At 44.0% G+C, this 27143-nt stretch overlaps 2 protein-coding genes across 6 annotated transcripts; both read right to left on the minus strand.

Moving 5' to 3' along the window:
- Positions 1-9311: 9311 nt before the first annotated feature.
- On the minus strand, positions 9312-13899 carry LOC115535108 (zinc finger MYM-type protein 1-like). The gene is made up of 4 exons (XM_030346221.1): positions 12860-13899; positions 12415-12495; positions 12200-12280; positions 9312-12094 (listed from the first exon to the last, which is right to left on the minus strand). The coding sequence occupies exon 4, from the start codon at positions 11610-11612 to the stop codon at positions 9759-9761; it is 1854 nt and encodes a 617-aa protein (XP_030202081.1). The 5' UTR covers positions 11613-12094; positions 12200-12280; positions 12415-12495; positions 12860-13899; the 3' UTR covers positions 9312-9758.
- A 737-nt stretch (positions 13900-14636) lies between these two features.
- LOC115535052 (uncharacterized) lies at positions 14637-27021 on the minus strand. 5 transcript variants are annotated; one of them, XM_030346216.1, is made up of 6 exons: positions 26875-26984; positions 26421-26483; positions 20104-20175; positions 16999-17799; positions 16662-16828; positions 14637-16297 (listed from the first exon to the last, which is right to left on the minus strand). In XM_030346216.1, the coding sequence occupies exons 4-6, from the start codon at positions 17698-17700 to the stop codon at positions 15262-15264; spliced, it is 1905 nt and encodes a 634-aa protein (XP_030202076.1). In that variant the 5' UTR covers positions 17701-17799; positions 20104-20175; positions 26421-26483; positions 26875-26984; the 3' UTR covers positions 14637-15261. The 5 variants fall into 5 exon arrangements, with proteins under 5 accessions (XP_030202076.1, XP_030202079.1, XP_030202075.1 ...); XM_030346219.1 differs by lacking the exon at positions 26421-26483 and having other exon boundaries at positions 26875-27021; XM_030346215.1 differs by lacking the exon at positions 20104-20175.
- Positions 27022-27143: the final 122 nt, after the last annotated feature.

Here is a 27143-nt window from a genome sequence, read left to right on the forward strand (position 1 = left end):
GCCGTGGCCGTGTGGCCGTTTTCACACCTAACCGTGCTCAAATGGCCCCATTGTTCTCTGGCCTGCACTCACACTAGGCCATCTGGCCGTGGCCGTTGGCCGTCGCAGCTGTGGCCTGGCCACGGAAGGCTCTTGTACATACGTCATCACGTCGTAACACGTCATCACCAAGCGTCCGCTGCATGGACCATAATAAAGTCTGCCGCCGGTCAGAGTTTTAACAACAATGGATAACAACACAGAGAACACACCAAATGTTGAACCGCTTGACGCGATGTTTACTAGTGTTGGCTCGTTCGTTCGCGAAGCGGTTCGAATGAACGAGTCTTTAGGACGAACGAACTCAACGGCTTCGTCTCTCTCGTTCGTTCGGTCGTCTCGTTCACCATTCGATTCACCGGAAACTCGACTGAACGAACGAACGAGTTTCCGGTAGCACTAACTCCACTGAGTCCGACTGACTCAACTGAGAACCGTGCAATGGCGTGCATTCCATGATGCGATTCACCGTTACCGGAAACTAGGCTGAATCGCGAACGATTCAGCCTAGCATCCGCGTTCAGTCGAGTTTCCGGTGAATCGATTCACCGGAAATTCGACTGAACTGGGAGGAGTCGTTCATGAATCGTATGTTCGTTCAGCCTGGTTTCCGGTAGCGGCAAATCGCATCATGGAATGGACCCCATTGCATGGTTCTCAGCTGAGTCAGTCAGACTCAGTGGAGTTAGTGCTACCGGAAACTCGACTAAACGAAAGAACGAACGATTCGCGAATGACTCCTCGTGGCGAACTGAATCACCCGAACTGGGTCACGGAAACGAATCATTGAATCCACCACTAATGTTTACCGTCTAATGGGAAAGAAGGCTCGTCGCCTTTATTATGTCCGTGGTCGTCGCATTGACTATACGTCATCCAGCTCAGGTTGCGTAGCCGTGCGTGTGCGCGTGTCGGCTCATTAGCATCTGTACCGTAGCGGCCCGTGCCGTAGCAGCACACCTCTACCAAGTGGCCAAATTGGCCCGGCCTGGCCAGACTGGCCACACTCACACTGGCAGATTTGAGCACGGTTAGGGGCTAAAACGGCCACGGCCACGGCCAGATGGCCTAGTGTGAGTGCACCCCTAGAGCCAAGTGCAGAGAGAGGGAAATAGGAGTGAACATTCCATTATATAGTCAGAGACATGGCGCAACAGCGCCTCCTTTTGGTTCTGAACGGGTAACTACAGTTAAATGCAATCATACCGATATCAACGTACATATATCAATATTGGGTATTTTGGACTTAACTTCAGGATACATGCATCAATATCAACCAATTAAGTTCTCCAAGCCATGACAGACACAGCTTATCGAATGGTAACCAGACAAAACAAAACAGTAAATATTTGCCTGTGAAAGGTTCCTAAATTGTAAAAATGCAATAGATTAAAATATTTATATATTTTTTTCATCTTATCTAGCTTTAGCATCTTGGTTAGCTAAGTATCGCGTTAGGTGGTGGGGCCAGCCCCACCAGACTGAAGTTGAACTCCAGAAACAATCCCTCATTCGCTCTGTTGTGTACTGGCCATCGTGCATGCCGGGACAAATCCCAGTGGGCTGCAGCATCGCTGGGCCAGTGGGCTGTCGATCCATAATGTTTATACCGGCCCCATTCTGCTCTTTACCGACCCCCTTCATGATTCATAAAAAAGATTCAGGAGTGTGCAAATTATTCTAAAGAGGTCTAGACTCGTGCATAGACCCGCCTTCTCCGCTTAGTTTGGAACTAAAGCGAGGCTGCATAACCCGGAAGTAGGCGGCAAAAAGCTAACAACGGAATCCAATAGGAGTGTCGCCACTCTGTTTTTTTATCACTTTGGGGCAGGGGTGCCCAATGTGTCGATCGCAAAGGTTGTGTGACATTCCCCCAAAAAATTAAAGAAATATTTTCTTTTTTTTTTAAATAAGTATCATCCCTATGGCATTTACCACTTGATTGAAGAAAATGATCTGCCAGACTACGACAAAAAGATTCAAGACTTTGCTTTAGTTGAGTCAATCGCTACATTTATGTGCTAAAATGATTTTATTTGCAACACTGTTTCACCTGAACACGTCAGCAGATGAGGATGAGATTTTGATAGTACAAGCTGATATTGAGCTTAAGTCCAAGGCTCATGGACAATTTGGGAACTTAGTCATAAAGGGAAAGTATCCAAACATGAGGAAATGCCTAGATGGCATTATTTGGCTCTACTTATTTATGCCAGTTAGCCTTTTCCCACATGAAGAAGTCAAAAATACCATTCCCCCATAACTGATGGTCTTTTGGAAACCTGCTTGAGATTAGCTACCAGCAGCTACTGTCCGGACTATGCAACCCTGGCTGACTCCATTCAGTGCAAGCCATCAGAGTATGCACTCAGTATATATAAATAAATATATGTTTAGAATTCTTTAATATAGGTTGATAATTTTGACCTGGTAATTTTGAAAGTAGCTCACGGGCAGAAAAAGTGTGGGCACCCCTGAGCTAGGGCAAGCATTTGCCCTAGCAAGGCCCGTAAACAGCATTTGTAGTTGGTTTGCTGTTATATTCATGTTCTGGATATCATATGTAGCAGCTTAAGGCTTTTGATGAGCACTGGCATTGTAATGTGGGTTTAATTACCTAAGAAAACTATTCGAAAGTACATACTTAAAAATACTTAAGTAGATCTCCTTAAAGGTCCCATGGCATGCTACTTTATGGATGATTTTATATAGGTGTTAGTGGGCCCCTAATACAGTATTGGAGGACGTTCAAGAAATTCAGCCTTGGTGCAGAATTACAGCCACAAAGAGCCAGGCCCACAATGAGCTTTCCACAAACATGCTGTTTCTGTGTCTGTATCTTTAAATGCTAATGAGGAGGAGAGAGGCGGGTCAAGAAGGAGGGTGGGGGATGTGGGCCTGAGGAGCTTTTGGCCACGGTACCATGCGTAGTGTTTACAGTGGATGTATCCAGCAGCGTAACATCATGGTGATAGGCCCCGGCGCAAATATTTTTTTTGTGCCCCCGCCGCCACCAGAGGGCGCCCCCGACACATTTGCCGCCCTAGGCAATCGCCTAGGTCGCCTATGCCGAGCTGGACAGCTCCTTTTTTTTTCTTCCTCCATGGGCCCCTGACGCGTCTGGCGATATGTCGATATTTACGCCACTGGATGTATCGCAATGGCTCGGATCATAATATCATCCGGAGGCGCACCCAGCTTTGGGACATGTTCCGTAAATATTCTAGAACCCTCCGCTTCTAGAATAGGAGCTCTATATCTAAATAATATAATATAATATAGAGATATCTATATAATATAATATATATTATCACAGCCAAAGCTGTGTGCACCTCCGGATGATATTATGAATCTCAAACGACTGCGAATTGAATTCTCCAACGTTTCTGGTTCTTCCACTTCCACATCAATCTGAAGTACAGACTGACATGGAGGAGAAAGGGACGTTGCTGTTTGCATACTCCTGGTACTCCCACAACTATACTTGTAGTGGGGGTTATCTCGGCCATGGTTGAGAAGGAACTGGGTGAAAGGAACTTTGGGTTTGTCTCCCTGAAGTCCAGATTGAACTCGACATGGAGGAGGAATTGAAATACAATATTTTACAGATCACGAAAGTATGTATACACCTAGGTTCTAAATTGTTATTTGAACACTTGGCTCGAGTTTAAATATTTGAACTTTTCCACGAATTTAGCTTCAGGCTTGGTCGTGACAGCCTATCAGCGTTCCCAGTGCTTCCTTTGTAAAGTGGTAGGTCCCGGAGCACAGCGGGGGGATGGGTCCGGCGACTCAAAACGGGGGTTGGAGGTTACGTAACAAAAAGAAAAAATACACTGCCTATGTAGCTTCTCTGAAAAAAAAAAAAACGTACACAACGCTGTGTGTACATCTGGGCAATGTTTATTTTAATTTCAGAACATATAACACTGCACTGCATGGGTGCAAGATAAAAAATTAAAGCAGCACAAGCAGCAATTACCCATCAGACTATTAAATTAACCAAAAAACCCACAAGATGAGACAAGCGCTCCATCTTGTGACAATGACCATGTAAACAGTAACAGGCTACATGTGGGACTTACGATTTGAATATACACACAGAAATCAAACCATATATAGTAGGCTATATATTACAATGATGACCACCCAATAATCAATAATCAACGCAGCATGGAATAATTGCGATTTCTTCCTACTGTCATTAGCTTATTTGTCCAAAACGGTCCACACATACATAAGATTGGGATACGACTGGCCAGTGTACAAGGCAAACAGCAATTTCAACCAGTTCAAGCGCATGCGTCACTTGAAGTGCCTCCCCTCCCTCCGTCCCTCTCCCCCCTGTCTTACCCTGAAAATTCACCTTAAAACACATCGAAAATGCAAAAACAAGATTTTTGTGGAACTTCATGGGGAATAATTTTTTTTGAATTTAAAAAGTTTTTATTTCAAACTAGTAAATAATAATAAAAAATAATAATAATAAACAATCAAATAAATGAAACAAGTGGACAGTTACAATAAAGTAATGTTTACACACAATGAAAACCACAAAAGAAGAAACTGTCTTACACTTGCTTTACCTGTTCGAAAAGGGGTGAGAAGAAGAAAACTTATTTAATCTCACCCCTTCTTCCTAATTTATTTATCTATAATGATTAGCTTCCTTATATAATAATCATCAAAAAATAATTGTATATTAATATACATTAGTTTACAATATGATACAATTCATTACTACCTGCGTATTTATCTAATAATATTGTCAAGTTATCTTTTAATAATATCTAATTAAACATTCAATATTCTAAAGTGATTGCTCAATATATACATACATGAAAACATATACACTATGTTAGACACCTTCTTCATCCCTGTACCTTGTAAAAATCAATTCTTTGTATTTTATTTTAAACTGATTAATGTTTGGACATTCCTTGATCTCCCCACTCAAACTGTTCCACAGTCTTACACCACATATTGAAATACAAAACATTTTCCTGGTCGTACACACGCTGTTCACTTTGAAATTTAATTTTCCCCTTAAATTATAACCCCCCTCACGATCACTGAATAATTTTTGTATGTTTAAGGGTAATATGTTGATTTTAGCCTTAAACATTATCTGTGTGGTTTGAAATTCCACCAGATCTGTGAATTTTAATAATTTTGACCGTATGAATAGTGGGTTAGTGTGATCCAGATATCTCACATTGTGAATAATGCGAATGGCTTTTTTTTGGAGAATAGTAAGTGAATGTAATGAAGTTTTGTACGTGTTGCCCCAGACTTCCATACAGTAATTGAGGTATGGTAAGACTAGTGAACAGTAGAGAATACGGAGTGATTTTTAATCTAGAACCAATTTTACTTTGTTTAATACATAAATGCTTCTTGATAGTTTTGATTGTACGTGTGTAATGTGTGATTTCCAACTGAATCGTTCGTCGATTATAATCCCAAGAAATTAATGATAGTTTGTTTGTATCAAACCATGTTTTTATTTTGCTTATTACCTTAGTGAAGTTTTCTAGTTGTTTTAAATTCTCCCCAGAACAGAAAATATTAGTGTCATCAGCAAACAAAACCAACCTCAAGACATTTGAAACATTACAAATATCATTAATATACAATATGAACAGTTTAGGACCCAACACTGACCCCTGAGGGACGCCACAAGCAATGTCCAAACATGTTAAGAACAATTCCCCAACTTCACAAACTGCTGTCTTTTGCTCAAATAGCTTTTAACCCAATCCAATACTATCCCCCTTATTCCATACCTTTCCAATTTATCAAATAAAATGTCATGATTGATTGTATCGAAAGCTTTTCTGATATCAATAAATACCCCTACTGCATATTTTTTCTGTTCAATGGCGTTTGTTATTTCCTCAACTGATTCTATTACTGCAAGTAATGTTGATCTGTTGGTTCTGAATCCATATTGACTGTCATTAATTAATTTGTGCTTTTCTAAGAATGTATCTAGTCTATTGTTGAAGATTTTTTCTAATATTTTTGAGAACTGTGGAAGTAGCGAGACTGGTCTGTAGTTTGTGAAGTGATGCTTGTTCCCAGTTTTGTACAGTGGTATAACTTTTGCTGTTTTCATTTTGTTTGGAAATTTACCAGTTTGAAATGATAAATTACAGATAAACGTCAATGGTTTTGAAATCCCCTCAATGACTTTCTTGACCAATGTCATGTCGAGGTCATTAAGATCAGTAGACTTTTTGTTTTTAAATTTTGTAACAATATCCAATATTTCTTTCTCCTCTACTGCTTTGAGAAACATTGAGTAGGGATTTCTCTCCAATAATGTACTATAATCTTCACCAGATGTCCCTGGATCAGGAATTTTTTCTGCCAGTTCAGGTCCAACATTTACAAAGAATTGATTAAAACTGTTAGCTACATCATCCATATTATAATTTGCATTATCCTTATCAATAAAATACTTAGGATAACTTATTTGCCTAGGGCTATTTCTTATAATACTGTTTAGTATATTCCATATTCCTTTAATATTGTTCTTGTTATCATTTAATATTTTCTTATAGTATTCTTTCTTGCTTGTTCTTATAATATTAATTAATTTATTTTTATATATTTTATATTTATTCTCTGCATCTTTAGTTCTGTGTCTTAGGAAATCTCTGTAAAGTGTGTTTTTCTTTTTACAGGCATTTCGTAATCCCTTTGTGATCCATGGACATTTGGTATATTTTAGTTGTATAATGTATTCTTGAATTGGACAGTTTTTATCATATAATGACCTAAATATTCGTAGAAAATTTTCGTATGCACAGTCAATGTCATTTGCTTGGTGTATTATTTCCCAGTTCTGAGCCACTAAGTCGTTTTTTAGGGCGTTGATGGATTGTTCTGACTTCACTCTTTTGTAATCTGTTTGATTATCTAGCTTATTCTTGTAATTGCAGTCATAGATTGTAAAGACTGGCAAGTGGTCACTGATATCATTAATCAATAATCCACTTATTGTGTTGTTTTCGATTTAATGTAATTCTACTGGGTCTGATGATTTTCGGAATTAGGCTCATACTGTACATTGTATTGACAAATTCCTCTGTAATGTTGTGTTTGTTAGGATTTAACAGGTCGATATTGAAATCTCCACAGATAAAAACTATTTTGCTATTTATTTGAGAAAACATGCCCTCTATCCATTCATTAAATATTTCAATGCTAGACCCAGGAGCCCTATATATACAGCTAATTATGACATTTTTGTGTTTTTCTTTACAGATTTCAATTGTTATACATTCCAGTAAGTTATCAACCACAGTTGTCATACAATCCAATACCCTAAAGTTTAACGACACATCCACATATATTGCTACTCCTCCTCCACCCTTGTTTTTTCTGTTATTATACCTGAGTTCATAACCATTTAGTTCGAAGTCTATCCCTTTGTCCGTGTTGATCCATGTTTCAGATATGGCAATTATGTTGTAATGGTTGTGTGAATTTATTTACATATTCCTTGATATTATTGAAATTTGTATACATACTCCTGCTATTAAAGTGTATAATTGATAGTTTGCCCTTTGATGTAATGTCCCGGTTATACTGGTCATCTGTGTAGTAGCAGCATTTGTTGTCATAATGACTAACAACACAGATAACAACTTGAACACTACACAAACAGTAATTTTTTTTTCATTCATAAAACTGTGCGTGGGATCGTTACTAAAAGTGTACATACGCCCAAAAGCCAAGTTTTGCGTGCGCCAAAAAATATTCAGATTTATAAAACCCTGCGTACGCACACCGTACGCAATCTTTGCTTTATAAATCACAGAGTGCCTACAAGTGTGCGCAGCTGAATCAGCTTCACGTTCTGCCCTGTACACACCCCTTTTTAACCATAAATGGTCAATGCAAATGACCTCATGAATGCGATCTGCATATAAAACAGACTCAGTATTATGTCTTGTCGGAAACAATGGCAGAAGGTCTGAGAAAAGCAAAAAAGCGAAAAGTGGAGACACTTGTGGGTGAGATGGAGTCCCGAAAAGTAGTTTTGTTCGGCGGTCACGGGATTGGGATCGCCAACAACAAAAAGCAGAGTTAGTGGCAACATGTTGCTGCAGCAGTGAACTCTGTCAGTAGCACGGAGCGCACAGTCCCAGAATTAAAAAAGAAGTGGTCTGACATAAAGGTAGGCTACATATTTTTATTTAGCCTACCAATAAATCGTTATGGTCCCTAAAGACCCTCTCCCTCCGAATTCTGCCATTTGCATGGTCCGCCAGAAGTGCCATATGGTGCAGCATTACCACGGCGCTCACCTCTGTATGTATAGGGTTACGGTAATAAGACTGACCGAGAACACCTTGGATAATCAGTTTGTAATCACCCACGTAAAATGTTCTTGAACATAACCCCTTTTTAATGCCTGATTTGTCATGAAAAGCATCAAGAGTAACGGACAACGATTCTGATGAGCAGTGTGGCTTGGTTTTCCACACTTGGGATTTAATTGACATTTGATTATGTGTTTACAGTGTCACATAAAAATATTATGTTATTGACACATTTTGGACAGATGCTTTATTCCATGCAGTTGCGCCGTCAGTGATCAGTATGGAGTGATGGGATTAAATATAGAGAATTTTTTTTATTTCTATTCTAAGGAGATGTTTCTGGAGTTATAACTGAGAAATAACACAGTTGACTTAAATTATTCTGATTACATAGATTTAACGCATGATACGGGTTGAAATTAAATTTATGAAGGGCGATGATAAAACATAATCGTTCTTCTCACTCTACAATTCTTCCGTTGCGCACATTCTCCCGTCAAGTTGGTTTTTTATAGATCACAACCTTGGCGTGGAAAGTCACGTACGCCAATTTCAGCCCCGTTTTGTGCGTACGCAACGGTTATAAATGAGACCCCTGGCGTGTTCCGGCTCAAATTAAGCACTGGCGTTTACCCCCTGATGTCCAGATTAAACGGCAACCCCGTTGTTTGATCCGGAACCAACCCCGACATTGGCTCGGTCGGAGCTTGCGTCGGAGGTCAAGGACCCCCGGAGCTGAACTCCCGGGCTCCTGCCAGAGTGTTCTAGAAATCGTATAAAACGCAGCCAAAAGCTGTGTGCGCCTCCGGATGATATTATGATCCTTAAACGACCGCGTTGGGTTCTCTGACCTCTCTGGTACTTCCTGAACAAATAAAGACTCGTAGTGGCAGGGCCGGTTCTGGCCCTTTTGTAGCCCTAGGCGAGATTGAGTTTTTGCGCCCCCCCCCCCCCCAATAGCGAGCCGAGCGTTGCCCTGTTAATTTACATTGCTATATTAAACATCACTTAAGACGCATATTAACTGATTTACCTTTACTTTGCTTGCAGCATTTTCACACAATTATAGCTCCACTATACTACATTGCAAATAAATGTGTGATGCATGGACAACAAACAGAAATGTTTCAGAATATTTTCTTTTTAATTATTTTAAATGACTTATATACATTCATAAACACTTAAGCATACAAGTAAAAATAAGCCAAAAGTATCAAGTCAAAATATGCAAATATATACAAAAATGCTACAAAGAATGTTATGAACTTAAAAAAAAAACACACTAAAAGAACACTATAATGGACACCAGTTTAACTATTAAACACTCTACGAACAAAAGTGCAGTTGTATCGGGCATTTCTATTGACCTTTCAAAGTGACGCAGCATTAGAATTTGACAATTCTAGACTTCCTAATGGCAAATGTGTTGATGGTATCATCAAATGATATCTGACTTGAGACCTCTTGGTTGACGCTCATCAGTGCAAGCCCATTGAGGCGTTCTTGACTCATCGTTGACCTTAGGTAGGTCTTCAGTAATTTTAATTTTGAGAAGCTTCTTTCAGCAGAAGCTACAGTCACAGGTAATGTGACAGCAATTCTTAGGGCCACCCACATATTTGGGAAAACTTCTTCAAGTTTCTTCTCTTTTAAGTGATTTAGAATTTCCATTGTCGTCATGCCGGCTTTTGGCAATGCTTGGAAATTGTTCAACTCAAGTGCCAGTTCCCTCCCGTCAAAGTCTTTATGGTCACCTTGGCTCAGAGTGTTGCTGAGGGTTTCGCACTCCTGGGCGAGTTCTTCCTCTGTCAAATTAGGGAAGTTAATTAACACTCCAAACTTGTCCTGAACATCACCCAAAAGCTTGAAGCGTTCTTGCAGTGATGTTACCGACGCATCGACAATAACATTGAAGAAGGAAATTTCTAATTTCTTAAGTGCGTCTCCTTCTGGCTCATCAGGGGATTCATAAGAGAACTGTCTCTTTGTTTTTCTCAGCCTCTTCTGCTTTAGGACGGTGTCCACATTGATCTCCTCACAGAGATCTCTTGCGGATACCTGAGCAGAAGCGAACCCAGTGCTTCTATAGCTCACCAGAGAGTCTACTGTTTTCCTCAGGAGATTCAGAGCCACATCCAGCTGCATTGACACAGACTGCAATGCTTTGCTGACATGATGTATTTTGGCCAGCATGTCATACCACACAATGCTACAAATGGTGAAGCGGTATGACCCAACTTCTTCAGCCAAAGACTGTGCTTCAGTTATTACCATTGAGTCAGTGGCTTTCTCCCTGACCTCAAGAAGGGCATCCCTCACCTCCGCTGTCTGGAATCTCACAGCCTGCACACTGCTAATTCGACTTTCCCATCTTGTATCTGACCAGGATTTCACAGTTGTTTGGACGTGGTGCTTTAGGATGGCCCACCTTTGTGTGGAGGCAGAGAATAGTGTAAAAATTCTTTGTAGGTAGCCAAAATAACTGAGTGCATCCGTAGAACTTTTTGCTGCATCCGCAACAACAAGATTTAAAGTATGTGCTCCGCACGGGACGAATAAAGCTCTTGGATTTTTTTTCAGAAGTCTAGCTTGGACACCTTTGACCTTTCCCTTCATATTTGCGCCGTTGTCGTAAGACTGTCCCCGGCAGTCTTCGAAGGGAAGGTTGAACTCTTCTAGTCTCTTCAGAATGAGGTTGGAGAGGCTTTCTCCCGTGGATGATTCAACTTCAAGGAACCCCATGAAATGTTCTTTTATTTTTGGGGTGTCGGTGTCGTCTGCTGCAACAATTCTAACTATAACCGACAACTGCTCTACGTGGCTGAGGTCTGGGGTGCAATCCAAAATAATGGAATAGTATTTGGCCAGCTTTATCTCCCTTAACATATAGTGAACAATTTTTTCACCAATGCAATCAATTAGTTCATTTTGAATATCCTTTGACAAGTATGTTGCATGCCTGGCTCCTCTCTCCACATCAGCAACATGTTGTTTGAGAACTGGGTCAAACCTGGCCATGAGCTCAACTTCCTTAAGGAAGTTCCCATTATTTGGCTGGTATAGTCTGTCTGAGCTCCCCCGCATGGGAATATTTCGCTCGGCCAAAGACTGTATTATGGCGACCAACCTGGTCAGCACATCACGCCACCTCCTCCTTTCAGCTTGAAGGAGTGCCATTTCCATTTTGTCAATTGTTTGGCCCTTTTCAAGTCGAGTCTCCAGTTCCTTCCATGAGGTCATGTGCCCTAAATGCTCTGAACTTTGCTCATGGCTTTTCAGGATCTCCCCGCAATTCTTCCAGTCATTTAGGCCACTACTATTGAGGTTAAAATGTTTCTTTGAAAAGAGCTTGCAGCAGAAGCAGTACAGAGTATTGGTTTTCCTTGAATATACAAGCCAGCTTCTCTTGACTTTCTCCCCATTGACTAATTTCCTGTAGAAGTAGTGGTGGTGGCAGCTTCTCCCATCATCTCTTTTGGGAAATGTAAAGTCTGGATTGGTCTTGTATGGTCCTCTACTAACTAACTCAGTCCTTACCGCATCACAGAGGGCTGGCCAGTCAGCAGGATCTATGGGTGCTCCCTGGATATTAGGAATTGAGGAGGGTGAGGTGTCTGCAGGCGGCAGTGTAGTAGCAGAGCATGTTGCGGTTGTTGTTCCTTCACTGGTCTCAGTGGTCTGTGTTTTACTGGTGCCTGGAATACTAGATGTGGCCCCTTCACCTGTATCAGCCAGATGTGGTTGAAATTAGTTTCATAGGGATTTCATAGGGATCTTCAAGTACATTTTGTCAGGTGGTTGTTGGCTTAGTTATGCAAAGGACTTACTTGCTTCAGGCTGCGTGTCCCTGGTCTCAGTCGTCTGTGTTTCACTGATGCCCTGAGTGCTTGATGTCCCTTCACCTTCACCTGTATTCAAGCATATAGTATACCAGACAAGCAGTGTTTAATAATGATGTGAAAATGATCATGTATTTGAATTACTTTTAGAAAACAAGCTATGGACGTGGCTTGAATAAATACTATTAAATAGACTCACTCACCTGATGCAGGCTGTGTGTACCTGGCCTGTGTTCCACTGGTCCCTGGAGTACTACTACTGGATGTCCCTTCTCCTGCTGCAGCTGTATTTAAACATAGAGTTCATCCATGCTGTTCATTACACAATTGCATTTGGTCATTTCTATCATCCTTCCACATAGTTGTATTGTACAAATACATTTTATCTGACCATGTAACTTGTAGTAGGTAACTTACAATTACTACCACCACTACTATTATTACTACTAGGCTGCTACAAGACTAAATAATACTACTAATAACAAAAAAGTTATAATAATAATAGTAATAATTGCTAATAATAACAATAACAAAAACAGCAACAATAGTACTAGTACTAGTAGTGCTCTGTAAGGTGACCTTGGGTGTCTTGAAAGGCGCCTCTAAATTAAATGTATTATTATTATTATTATTATTAGTTGTACTTACAAAGTTCAGAGAGAGGTGAACATGACGGATCAGGTGTCCTTTCTCCTGCAGGTGCTGGCTTCTGCAAATATTGCTTGAGTGCATCTGGCCAATTAAAAAAATATATATACGAAATACTGTTTATTCCGTGTTTTATTTGGCCTTTTGTAAATTCATTGAAACCGAAACCGAACCGTAAAAGGAAAGGGAGATTACTGGTTGTAGTCTTTTCGCTCGGTTTTAGCCCTACGGTTGATACGGAGAACCGAGCAAAAAGACTACAACCAGTCTCCCTTTCCGTTTCCGGTTAGGGTTAGGGGGGGCCTGAAAACGCGATTTGAAAATTCAATCATTTCGAATTATAGAATTCAAAATTAGCCAAATACCCGGGACAGGACCAATAGTAAGAATTTCGTTGGTAATCACTCTTATTTCATCCTAGACAAACCAGAAACGGGGCTCAATGTTCAAAATACCGGAATTGTCCCTTAAAAGTCGGTGGCTAGCGGTGGCTAGCGCCGCGGTAGCTGCCTGAGCGGCCGCAATGTTACATGATGCACTTGACAGCCTGACATGAGTTTGACACTATAATGGCAGAGGTCAACGTCAATTACCTCTATACTGGGCTTTCTTTTCTTCTTCTTCTTTTTTACGTTTTCGTCCTTGCGCGCCAGAGGGTTTAACTTTAGTCCTTTTCATTTTAAGAGTCAATACCTATGTCAAGCTTGATCGACGCATCTTAATTTACCGAACGTAACGTCTTTCACGCCACGCAACGCCCCGCAACGCCCTTGATCGACGCATCTTAATTTACCGAACGTAACGTCTTTCACGCCCCGCAACGCCCCCCCCCCCCCATGGAAAATGATTTACAAAAAACATAAAAAAAAACGATTAACTAAACGTCTGGCTGAGGGGGCGCCCTAGGATAATCGTGTTTAATAATAAAAAAAAATCTTCGCTTGTTTAATTAAATTAAATTAATTAAGGGCGCCGCTAGAGGGCGCCCCCAACACATTTGTCGCCCTAGGCAATTGCCTAGGTCGCCTATGCCAATCGCCGGCCCTGCGTAGTGGCCATGGTTGAGAATAAATTGCCGTAAAGAAACTTTGGCGTTCAAGAGAAGCCCCTCCTCCTACACTCACGTGAGTAAATTTGCTTGATCAAACTTGCAAAAATCACTCCCGCAAGTAAAGTTCGACTACTCGCGCAAGCAAACTCAGGCGAACACGTGACAAAATTCGCTTTTGGTGTGAACGCACGGTTAAGTTTGTCTATTCGCGCAAGCAAACTCAGGCGAACGCGCTGCACAGCAAATTTGCTTTGGTGTGAACGCACAGGAAGCCTCTTCCTTCATTTGCATGTCACCATGTGGGCCGCTGCCCTGGCTTTCCAACAGAAGTTCTTCCCAATTATGTTATTCACGGTTAGTTCTCTTATTGGATGTTATTCACACTAAGGTCAAATTTTGACTATGGTCCTTGGAACCCTAAACTGTGTCACATCCAACTTTTTTACTTAAATTCCAATGATTCAAGTCTAAGAAAATAAATTTGATTGTAGCCCTAAACTATATTTTCAGATTTGATAAACATTGAGTGCAGAATATAAGAAAATAAATATTCGAAAAAAACTATGCATCTATGATTTCATATGGATATTTGGCACTTGGTTAAAAATGATGACTAATGAAGCAATAATCTATCAAGGCGGTTGATTCAAAATGTCTTAATATCAGAATTGGATAGTGTAGATTTAGGTAACTTATAAATAAGCAGGGTGAGAGGTTTACAGCGTGTACTCTTGAAGCATGACTTTATTCCAGTGTTCCAGGGTTTTCAACCCACCAAGCCTAATCCCCAGGGGGGAACGTCACATCCTATGTCCTATAAAATCCCTTAACACTACATATAGATTCAAAGCATGGGGAATATATATGCTAAAAAATGTCCTGCCTGCAATAGGGGTTTCATCTATTATTAGTTTAATTTACTTATTGGGTGTCAAGCAGCGAAGATTACGTCTGCGTACTCGCATAATGCTGTAGTTCATTTCAAAAGCCGTCGTTATTACCGATTACCGAAACGGTCGTCATGTAGCCACCTAGCCGATACAGTCGTCATGTAGCCACCTAGCCGATTATGTCCGCGTACTTGCATAATGCTCTAGTTCATTCCACCAGCCGTCGTTATTACCGATTACCGAGACGGTTGTCATGTAGCCACCTAGCCAATTACGTCCGTCCGGCAGAATTAGTTTATCGAGTCCCATTATGCACCTAGCCCATTACGTCCTTCCGATTACCGATACGGTCGTCATGTAGCCAACTAGCCGATTATGTCCGCCCGGCAGAATTTGTTTATAGAGTCCCATTATGCTTGACACCCACATTGCTGCATGCAGCTATATTTATTATTAATATTTTATTTTTTTCGTATGAATTTCCTCTTTTTCTCTTTTTTTTTTTTTTTTTTGTCTATTGATATCGGAGTGGCTTGGAATAAAATAATCACATGATCCGAGACACGTTCCTCAACGGGAGTGTATTCATAGGATAAATTGCGAATATCCACATTCCGGGTGAAGACCAGGTCCAGTGTGTGTCTCCCTGGATAACGTGTTGGCCCGTTGGTACGTAGCTCAAGACCCCTATTATTTAACAGCCAATGAAACTCTATGGCAGAGGACTGCATGCCTTCGTCCATGTGGATATTGAAATCACCTGTGAAGATGACGTGGTCGTACCCCCTCTCCTCTAAATTGTCCAGCAGCTTGCTGAAGTCATATACAAACCGCTGAAATTGTACCCGGTTGTATCCCGGAGGAAAGTACACGTTGACCAAGAGGACGGGAACCTCCCACTGGTCGTTTTCCAGGACCACGGCCACATACTCAAACGCTGTATCGAATGGAACCCTTATCTCTTGGCCGATGTACACATCCCTGTGTTGGATGGCCACGCCGCCGCCTCTTCTTTCTTTACCATCAGGCCCCTTTGGTCTGGCCTGATGGTGGAATTCAAAGTTAGGGGGACAAGCGTTCTGGAGCACTGTCTCGAAATTTAAAGGCCTTAACCAGGTTTCCGTGGTGAGAAAGACATCGAGCATGTTTGTTTGGATGACTTCCGATACCATATCAGCCTTTTGGACCATGGACCTGATATTGAACAGTCCCATCTGCAAATAGCCTTCCTCGTCACTGTCGCTCTCCTCATCGCTGTCACTCTCCTCGTCGCTGTCACTCTCCTCGTCGCTGTCCGTAAACTGGATGTCCAAATGCCCCCTGTTGTTCTGCTGCTTGTCCTCCTCATCATCATCCCCTGGTTTGCTATTGGTCTGCTGGTTCTGATTTCTCTGGTCTCCTTGATGGCTGTTGGTCTGCTGGTTCTGATTGCTCTGGTTTCCTTTATTGTTGGTCGTCTGCTGGTTCATTTGCTGGTTCATCTGTTCAATGTCCTCCCTGAGAATGAACAATACAAAAACGTGAATGTGTACAACAGGGTAATTTAACCAACCAAAGTTGCGGTATCTCCGCCATACGCTCTTTGTCAGGACAACCCCTGCTGAATGATGGAAAACGGGTCACTTGCGCCACTTGATCGCATGGCAGGATGGTCGCCGCCGACACCCCGTTTGTACCATTCATAATACTTCACTACCCCACTTTAGGTTCAACCCAAATTTGGATTTTGTGCTCAATTGGTCTGTACAACTTCAAAGTTACACACACAAAAACAGAACATTAAAAAGTTGTTCACTTATATTGCATAATAATTGCAATCAATATCATTAAATTAATACGATACATCCTTATGTAATCTTACTGAATCCTTTTAAGATTGTTCCTCAGGTCCTTGCAGAACTGATCAATGTTTTCAGCTGTGTTCTTCAGTGATTGGCTGGCTTCAGTCACATGCTTTTTTGTGACAAGCTCCTTCCAGCTGTCAATCGACTCCGGAAGTGCGAATACCATTCCAATCCCTCCTGCCACCTGTCAATGAATGGCAAAAATGTATGAAAGAAATGCATAAATTATGTCAAATTGTATTATATTAGTCAGTTTTAGAATTTGCAAATTTCGACATTTATTCAAAAGCTTGCTATAGAGTTAAATGTAGCCATATGCAACACATTCATACAGAAATATTGAAAATGACTCACTGCCATACATAATCCTTTAGCTGCAAACTTTCCTCCGGCGACTGCAAGTTCCTGTATTATCGTTGTCACCAGCATTGTTGATATTTTTCCTCGTTTTTTAAGGCTCAAAATTACGAAAAAACTACATAGTGCCATTAGAGTATCACCAACTTTAATAAAACCATGCAGGAGCCGCCCTTTGTGACCCATCCCCGACATGGCTTCAAAAATACACATTGCAATGTACTCGCTTGCATCTTGCATAGGGTTCACTCTCTCCATCTTTAGCTTTTCTATCAGTTCCAATATTTCCTCTTCAATTATTTCGCTCTCCTTTGCCGCCTTCTTTGCATCTTCCATACTGCTGCCGGACACAAAATGTTCGATTAGCTTTGTGGTCAAGCTGATTGTGGTGCCTGTACCCAAGTATGCCACCCCGAGCCCACCCAGAAGCGGGGCTGCAGCCCCTGCTGTGCAAAAGGTGGCCACCATGCCCCCTAGAAGACACGCAGCGCCTATGACAGATACAGTGTTCCCTACGCATTCCCCAGCGTTACATATCTGTCTGAGGTCCTCCAGTTCTTTTACCAGCTTCCATAGATTCTTTGCACAATTCTCCTTCTTCTCCAGCCATGCCTGGATCTTATTGAGGAGTTGGCCAGAGGTGTTGACCAACTTCACCTTCCCCTTCAGCCGTAACCAGTCCTTATGGTGGTCGTCCATGTTGGTAGTTTCTTCCTCTTCCTCTTCTTTATACTGCTTCACATACAGGGCCCCCGAGAGGTGACGAGGTGAAAGTAGGTGATGCTGTGCGATAATTGTCTGTACAGAAAGCAAGAAGGGGAGGTTGGGGTTATGATAGGTGAAAGGGATAGTCCGTTTTTTTGCACTTTAAGCCTTATTTTCAGGTTGTTTGCGATGAAATAGATCGGTTCGACGAAAGTCTGTATTCTGAGAAGTTTAGGTTTTTTCTAGCCCCCGTCAGATCCCAGTGTACAGGTCGATGGGCATGAAACATTAGTCCTAAAGCTGAGAGGTTGATCCTGTGCTTTCCTCTTCCTCCATCTTTGCGGTGAAGTGAAGAAGGTTACGGCTGCGGCCTCCGAGAAAGGTCCAGCCCTGCTTATAATACTATTTTAGGATAACTGTTCTGGTTGCGGCGGTTGAGAAGAAGGAAGACTGAAAGCCAATCATTTTGATGAATGCTAAATGTCAAAGCCTGTTAAAGGTCCCATGACATGAAAATCTCACTTTATGAGGTTTTCTAACGTAAATATGAGTTCCCCTAGCCTGCCTATGGTCCCCCAATGGCTAAAACTTGCGTTTGGTGTAAAACGAGCACTAGCTGTTCTGCTCGCCTTTGAAAAAACGGAGGCTCAAGTGCGCTGATTTGGAATGTCTGTATTCATGACGTCATCAGGAATCTCAGCTCCTCCCCTTACTCTGACTGGCCCGCCCAGAGACGTTGGCCCGCCAATGAGACTCGACCGTGCGAGCGCCACGTGTGTGTGTGTGTGTGTGTGTGTGTGTGTGTGTGTGTGTGTGTGTGTGTGTGTGTGTGTGTGTGTGTGTGTGTGTGTGTGTGTGTGAATACACACACTGTAACGCAAGTGTTTCTTGTCGGTTCTTTGACGTGTCTTGTATTTCCACAATGAGACTGTTGTGGGGGTTATCTGAGCCATGGTTGAGAAGGAATTGGGGGAAAGGAACTTTGGCTTTGACTGGCTGAAGTACATGAACTGCGACATGCCGCCGGTTGCCGCGAGGCACCATCGCCCGGCAGCCGGCAGCCGGCAGCAGGCAGCGCCCGGTTCAGTCGACTTCAGGTTGATGTGAAAGTGGAAGAACCAGAGACGTCGCAGAACCCGACAAAGTCGTTTGTGATTCATAATATCTGGAGGCGCACACGGCTTTTGGCCGTGATAATATGTATTAAATGATATAGATTTCTATGCATTATATGATATTATTTAGATATAGAGCTCCAGGACTGTAACGCAAGTGTTGTACACTTCCTTGTTATTTGGATAACCGTTCTGTCGGACTCTCGTCTCTGGTATTTCTACAACGAGACTCGTATTGGGGGTTATCTCAGCCAAGGTTGAGAATGGATTGGGGGGAAGGAACTTTGGCTTTGACTCCCTCAAGAACATGAACCACGACATGGAGGAGAAAGGGATTGTTGGCGGCGAATGTCTCCAGCTTGAGACCCGCTGAGGGACCACCGCCGGAGGCGGAGGTGCCTAAGCGCTGCCCGGCAACGATCCCTTTCTCCTCCTTGTCGCGGTTCAGTCTACTTCACATTGATGAGGACGTTGAAGAACCAGGAACGTCGGAGAACCCAACGCGGTCGTTTGAGATTCATAATATCGGCTCACACAGCTTTTGGCCGTTATAATATATATTATATGATATAGATATCTATGTAGGCTATATGATAATATTTAGATATAGAGCTCCAGGAATCCCGTGTGTTCTAGAATATTTACAGAACACGGCTAAAGGCTGTGTGCGCCTCGCCATTGCGATACATCCACTGTAAACAGAGCGCATGGTACCGTGGCTGCAAGCTGCTCAGGGCCACACCCCCACCCTCCTCCTTGACCCGCCTCGCTCCTCCTCATTTGCATTATAGCTACAGACACCAAAACAGCGCATTTGGGGGAAGCTCAATGTGCGACTGGCTCGGAGTGGCTGTAACTCTGCACCACGGCTGAATTTCGGGAACGTCTTTGAATACTGTGTTAGTTGCCCACTAATACCTATATTAAAGAATACATAAAATAGCATGTCATGGGACCTTTAATGTTACCCTACTCAACATTTGCTAACTAGATAACTATAACTAACATTTCAATAAACATTGGGTTATCGTTAATTAACGTTACTTTTAACTGAGCTGTAACGTCAAAGCTGTGTTGTAACGTCAAAGCTGTGTTGTGCTTGACTTTGAACCAAGGGCACACAATCACAGTTGACTTGCCCTGCATACTGGCTTGTTGAGTTGACTTGCTTCGCGTTTGGTGTGAACGCACTGTAACGGTAACAAAGCAAACTCTGTTAAGAAGGATTAACACTAATAACGCTACATAACAGCCAATCAGCGTTAAACCGGCAAACTGTTACCTGCAGTGCAGTCCAAAGTGAACCGTTGCAGGGAGGAGGAGGTGATTGTTGCCGTCTGCGACTCCCGGAGCTCTATAATAGTAAATAATAATATATAATTTAATATATAAATATCTTAAAGATTCGGGCAGGAAGGGTCTCCCCTTCCTGGCCTCGGGGTCCGACCGGGCCAAGTTTCAGTGCGGGGGTCCCAGTTAGGCCCTAGAATAAGGTATTCAGATTTCAGGGCGGTAGGACCTTCCTATCTCAAAAACTGTTTTTCCACCACATTCTGAACCATTACGTTTTGCAGGCAACACTTCTGAGGGGCTTTGTCCAAATGACAGTCCATTTGGGAAAACTTTTTTTCTCTAGGGGCTAGAACTCCAAATCTCGGATATGTCGTTCTCGGGGCCCCGGGAAATGTGTGTAAACATTTTAGTATCCCTAGCTATCTCGAAAAGGCCGGAAAAGGGGCGTGACCTCCAACAGTATATGTACATAAGACAGAGGTTAGTTTCTAGTCCCCATTTTTTGTGGGATGGAGGTGTACATTTGTGGCTTAAGGTGTGTAGACACAGCTGGCCTGTGGCCACGTTTTTGAAGTCTGGGGTCAAAAGGAACCGGCACCACGCTGCTTATGAGATAACAAAAAGTTAATGTGATTTTCTCTCATAACTTTTTGTCATTATTAAAGAGAGGCCTGATTCTCAGATATGCATGTTGGATTGCTAGGGTGTAGGTCTGGGAAGAACTTCAGGCCAAAATCCTGAAAGCGAGCCGCTGGGTGAGGTGCAACGAGGTGGAGCACTTGCTGAGTCATTTCCTGTAGGGCTGGAGCCACAGGTTGAAGCGTCCTTTGAGACCCCCTTTGATATATAAGAGACCCCAAGGTACAGCATACTTAAAGGGACACTGTGTAAAAATTACTCCCATCTAGTGGTACAATTGTATATTGCATTCAAACTAATAGTGCTCGCTTGTTCAAAAACTACGGTGGGCAGTATGTGCCAAGAAGCTGTGTCATGACATCCAATACTAACTCATCGAGTCATTCGAGTGATGATGAGGTTCGTTATTTCAAAAAAAATTCAAACTGCATTGAATCATTAGTGTAAGCCTGTGATTTTCAACCTTTTTTGAGCCGCGGCACACTTTTTACATTTACAAGATCCTGGGGCTAACCACCAACCAAAATGACACAAAATGACACTCTAACACAGTACATATAATACATATTGTAGTGGTGATTTGTCCTCAATAAAACAATAACTTGAAGATTAAGAAATCAAACAAAGCAACGTAATCAAAATAGCCACTGAGGCCCCAGGGGCCTGTACTACGAAGCTCGATTAGAGGGTTAGCGAGGTATGTTGAGCTGAAAGCCTGGGTTAGCTGTACCACGAAAGTCGATCTCTTTAAGCGTCGCTGTATCACCATGGTGACTTATGCTCGCAACCAAACCTGGTCGGGAGCAGCTTTTCGGCTTTGTCTAGCCGGAGATCGGCTACTTAAATTGGCGTGCGCAGCTTCCTAGCCCCTCCTCCGACAATGGCGTCACAATTTTTGGGTGTTACCGTGGACCTCGGCGCACTTATCGTACAGGCGTCTCTCCGGAGACAGAGGGTTTTTCGGGACAGAACTGATCCCTTGGCCTTTTCTGACCAAATTCTTTATGAGAGATACAGATTCTCATCAGAGGGTATTCGTTATCTGATCGACCTTGTTGGACCGTATGTAGGCAATGCGACACAAAGAAGCCTTGCACTTACAGTTGCGCAGTGTGTCTGTGTTTCAAATTCGAAGGTGGCCCCGCACGTTCAACGTACATTAACCTATAGTCAAGTGCCGTGTTGTCCATTATCCCTTATATAACCGCTATGTAGGCCTAACAAATTCATATTATAGCTGTGAGAATTGTTAAAAAAAATCACCTCCATAGTCGCCCTGGAGTCACAGGGCGACAGAGTCTCCTGCAAGAATCAGGGAAACCTAGACATTCTTTCCAAAAATTAAACATTTAGAAGAATACGTGATACTTTGCTTTGATAGTTATATACCTCTGATTGGAGATTGATTGTCGGCGGCTCCTCCAAAATAATGTTACCTTCAACTAAAAATGACAAAATTATTTTACCCTTAATCAATTCAAATTTGATTAGCAAGACAATTATTTATGTCCATTGCCAATACAAGAATACTCATTACAAACGCCAAGGATGTCGAGGCAGTGGGGTCAGAGGACATCCCCCCTTCCACCATCATCGGTCGACCTTCGATATTGGCGAGAGCCAGCTCCTCCAAAGGGGTGAAGGGCGTTGTAGCGGTCCCCCTCCCAGTCGTATTAATTTGGGTTTTCTTTTTATTTGCTACAGGTAATCAACATGAGATTAAAGGTTGGAGCCTATGCCAACCTCTCCTGGAACCGTCACCTTATCGTGGTGGAGAGGTTTGCGTGTCCCTGTGAACCTGAGAGCTGTGTTGTCTGGAGCCTTGTGCTCCTGGTAGGGTCTCTCATGGCAGAGTGGTCTCAGGTGAGGGGCCAGACTAAGAATGGTTCAAAAAACTCCAATGAATAATGGAAAAAAAGGAGATGTAACCCGGCCCGGAGGAAGCCCGGGGCCCCCTTCTGGAGCCAGGCCCAGACGGAGGGCTCCATGGCGAGCGCCTGGTAGCCGGGTTTGCCACGGAGCCCGGTCGGGCACAGCCCGAACAAACTACGTGGCACCCCCCCTCTCTTCATCCCATGGGCCCACCACCTGTGGGAAGACCCGTTGGGGTCGGGTGCGCAGCCACATGGGTGGCAGCGAAGGTCAGGGGTCTCGACGGACCAGACCCGGGCGGCAGAAGCTGGCTCTGGGGACGTGGAACGTCACCTTGCTGTGGGGAAAGGAACCGGAGCTTGTGAGGGAGGTGGAGCGCTATCAGTTAGAACTGGTGGGGCTTACCTCCACGCACAGTCTCAGCTCTGGTACCGTACTCCTGGATAAGGGTTGGACTCTATTCTTCTCCGGAGTGGCCGAGGGCGTGAGGCGCCGGGCGGGTGTGGGGATACTCATAAATCCCCGGCTGAGCGCCGCGGTGTTGGAGTTTACCCCGGTAGACGAGAGGGTCGCCTCCCTGCGCCTAAGGGTTGTAGGGGGGAAAACTCTGACTGTTGTTTGTGCGTATGCACCAAACAGCAGCTCAGAGTACTCGGCCTTCTTGGAGACCCTGAATGGAGTCCTGTATGGGGCTCCAGTAGGGGACTCCGTAGTTCTGCTGGGAGACTTCAACGCCCACGTGGGCAACGATGGAGACACCTGGAGAGGCGTGGTGGGGAGGAACGGCCTCCCTGATCTAAACCCGAGTGGTCGTTTGTTATTGGACTTCTGTGCTAGTCATGGATTATCCATAACAAACACCATGTTCGAACATAAGGGTGCTCATAAGTGTACCTGGTACCAGAGTACCCTAGGCCGAAGATCGATGATCAATTTCGTGATCGTGTCATCTGATCTGAGGCTGCATGTTTTGGACACTCGGGTAAAGAGAGGGGCGGAACTGTCAACCGACCACCATCTGGTTGTGAGTTGGATCAGGGAATGGGGGAAATTTCCGGATAGACCTGGTAAGCCAAAACGAGTAGTGCGGGTGAACTGGGAACGTCTGGAGGAGGCCCCCGTCCTAGGTATCTTCAACTCACACCTCCGGCGGAGCTTTTCTGGCATTCCTGTGGAGGTTGGGGGCATTGAGCCGGAGTGGGCGGTGTTCAAATGCTCCATTGCTGAAGCTGCGGTGGCTAGCTGTGGCCTCAGGGTCTTAGGCTCCTCAAGGGGCGGTAACCCTCGGACACCATGGTGGACACCGGTGGTCAGGGAAGCCGTCCGACTGAAGAAGGAGGCCTTCCGGGATATGATATCCTGGAGGACTCCTGACTCGGTTGCAGGGTACCGACAGGCTCGAAGGGCTGCAGCGGCTTCCGTGTCGGAGGCTAAGCAGCAGGTGTGGGAGAAGTTCGGAGAGGCCATGGAGAAGGACTTTCGGTCGGCACCAAAGTGTTTCTGGAAGACTATCCGGCACCTCAGGAGGGGGAAACGGGGAACCATCCAAGCTGTGTACAGTAAGGATGGGACTCTGTTGACCACAACTGAGGAGGTCGTCGGACGTTGGAAGGAACACTTTGAGGAACTCCTGAATCCGAATAACACGCCCTCTATGTTGGAGGCAGAGCTCGAGGTTGATGGTGTTTCGTCGTCAATTTCCCTGGTGGAGGTCACTGAGGTAGTCAAACATCTCCGCAGTGGCAAAGCCCCAGGGATTGATGAGATCCAGCCAGAAATGCTAAAGGCTCTGGGTGTTGAGGGGCTGTCATGGTTGACACGCCTATTCAACATCGCGTGGGAGTCGGGTACAGTGCCAAAGGAGTGGCAAACCGGGGTGGTGGTTCCCCTGTTCAAAAAGGGGGACCAGAGAGTGTGTGCCAATTACCGGGGTATCACACTTCTCAGCCTCCCTGGTAAAGTCTACTCCAAGGTGCTGGAAAGGAGGGTTCGGCCGATCGTCGAACCTCAGATTGAAGAGGAACAATGCGGTTTTCGCCCCGGACGTGGAACTACGGACCAGCTCTTCACTCTCGCAAGGATCCTGGAGGGGGCCTGGGAGTATGCCCATCCGGTCTACATGTGTTTTGTGGATCTGGAGAAGGCGTATGACCGGGTCCCCCGGGAGAAACTGTGGGAGGTGCTGCGGGAGTATGGGGTAAGGGGGTCTATCCTCAGGGCCATCCAATCTTTGTACTCCCAAAGCGAGAGCTGTGTTCGTGTTCTCGGCAGCCAGTCAGTTTCGTTCTCAGTGGGTGCTGGTCTCCGCCAGGGCTGCGCCTTGTCACCAATCCTGTTTGTGATATACATGGACAGGATATCGAGGCGTAGTCGTGGTGGGGAGGGGTTGCAGTTCGGTGGTCTGAGGATCTCGTCACTGCTTTTTGCAGATGATGTGGTCCTCATTGGATCATCGGCCTGTGACCTTCAGCACTCACTGGATCGGCTGGCGGCCGAGTGTGAAGCGGCTGGGATGAGGATCAGCACCGCTAAATCTGAGGCCATGACTCTTAGCAGGAAACCGGTGGATTGCCTACTCCGGGTAGGAAATGAGTCCTTAGCCCAAGTGAAGGAGTTCAACTACCTCGGGGTCTTGTTCGCGAGTGAGGGTACTATGGAGCGTGAGATTGGCCGGAGAATCGGAGCAGCGGGGGCGGTATTGCGTTCGCTTTACCGCACCGTTGTAACGAAAAGAGAGCTGAGCCGCAAGGCAAAGCTCTCGATCTACCGGTCGATCTTCGTTCCTATCCTCACCTATGGTCATGAGGGCTGGGTGATGACCGAAAGGACGAGATCGCGGGTACAAGCGGCCGAGATGAGTTTTCTCAGAAGGGTGGCTGGCGTCTCCGTTAGGGATAGGGTGAGAAGCTCAGCCATCCGTGAGGAACTCGGATTAGAGCCGCTGCTCCTTTACTTAGAAAGGAGTCAGCTGAGGTGGTTCGGGCATCTGGTAAGGATGCCCACTGGGCGCCTTCCTTGGGAGGTGTTTCAGGCACGTCCAGTGGGGAGGAGACCTCGGGGAAGACCCAAGACTAGGTGGAGAGATTATATCTCAACACTGGCCTGGGAACGCCTCGGGATCCCCCCGTCAGAGCTGGTCAATGTGGCCCGGGAAAGGGAAGTCTGGGGCCCCCTGCTTGAGCTGCTCCCCCCGCGACCTGACCCCGGATAAGCGGATGACGATGAGGATGAGGATGAGGGCCTATGCCATTGCAAATCATAGGCTAGATTCACCTGAAATTATTCAAATGGATGCTTACAACTTACCACATTGAATAATATTTTTATATTTTTATTTTTGACTTGGCCCCATGTTCGTAGGAGCGCCCACTAATATCTATATTAAAGCACCCATAAAGTAGCATGCCATGGGACCTTTAAATCACAACTCTTTTGAATCACGGTAAGAAGAGGCAGCCTGGTTGGTCTTGTATATTTTGTAACTTTTTTGAAATGCGGGTGAATGTTATACCTGTATACATTGTTTCAGGGGATAGGATGTTAATGTGGTGGTATAGAATAATCTCTGTCCGTTTTATTTATTTTAGTGGGCTACGTGCAAGGGCTCAAAATCCAACCAAGGCCATTTGAACGCATTTAACAATTCAAGTGCCCGATGCTTTTTCAATAAAGGCCTCATTTAAATTAAATAAAACGAAATGTAATCGACGTCAACGTTTTATATGTATGTTTCACTACACTTCGGCTCCGAATTTCACGCTTCATTTAAATGGCAATATCAAATAATTAGGCTACCTGTTCGAAGTAGTCTGACAAAGTTGGCACCCACAGTGAGAGGTCCGAGTAAGCTACGGTGTGCTGTTAAAGTGAAAGACAAGTTACAATCTCTTCCCCAGGCGCAGCGACCAACAGCGCCCCACCCTTTTGGAAGACATGTGACTTATTGTAAACGCTGGAAACGAGCGAGTTCAACTAATGGTCACTCAGCAGCCAGTCACTCATAAATTAATTCCTTAATAAATATTAAGTTAACCTAATGAATAAATGAAGTGTATGACTAGTCCTATGGGTCCTATGGGTGCATTTGAACGCATTTAACAATTCAAGTGCCCGAGGCTTTTTCTATAAAGGCCTTATTTAAATTAAATAAAACTAAATGTATTTTACGTCAACGTTTTATATGTATGTTTCACTACACTTAGGCTCCAAATTTCACGCTTCAATTTAAATGGCAATATCAAATAATTACCTGTTCGAAGTAGTCCGACAAAGTTGGCACCCAAATGTGAGAGGTCCGAGTACTGTGCTGTTAAAGTGAAAGACAAGTTACAATCTCTTCCCCAGGCGCAGCGACCACTAGCGCCCCACCCTTTTGGCAAGACATGTGACTTTTTGTAAACGCGGAAACGAGTGAGTCAACTAATGGGCCGTTTATCAGGCTGTTTCTCAATTCCTAGCACGCGTGCTACGGACTCGATGACTTGCAAGCACGTACTTGGCAAGTCCGTACTTCAAGCA

Source organism: Gadus morhua, chromosome 2 (genome assembly GCF_902167405.1).
Source record: "Gadus morhua chromosome 2, gadMor3.0, whole genome shotgun sequence".
Lineage (NCBI taxonomy): Eukaryota > Metazoa > Chordata > Actinopteri > Gadiformes > Gadidae > Gadus > Gadus morhua.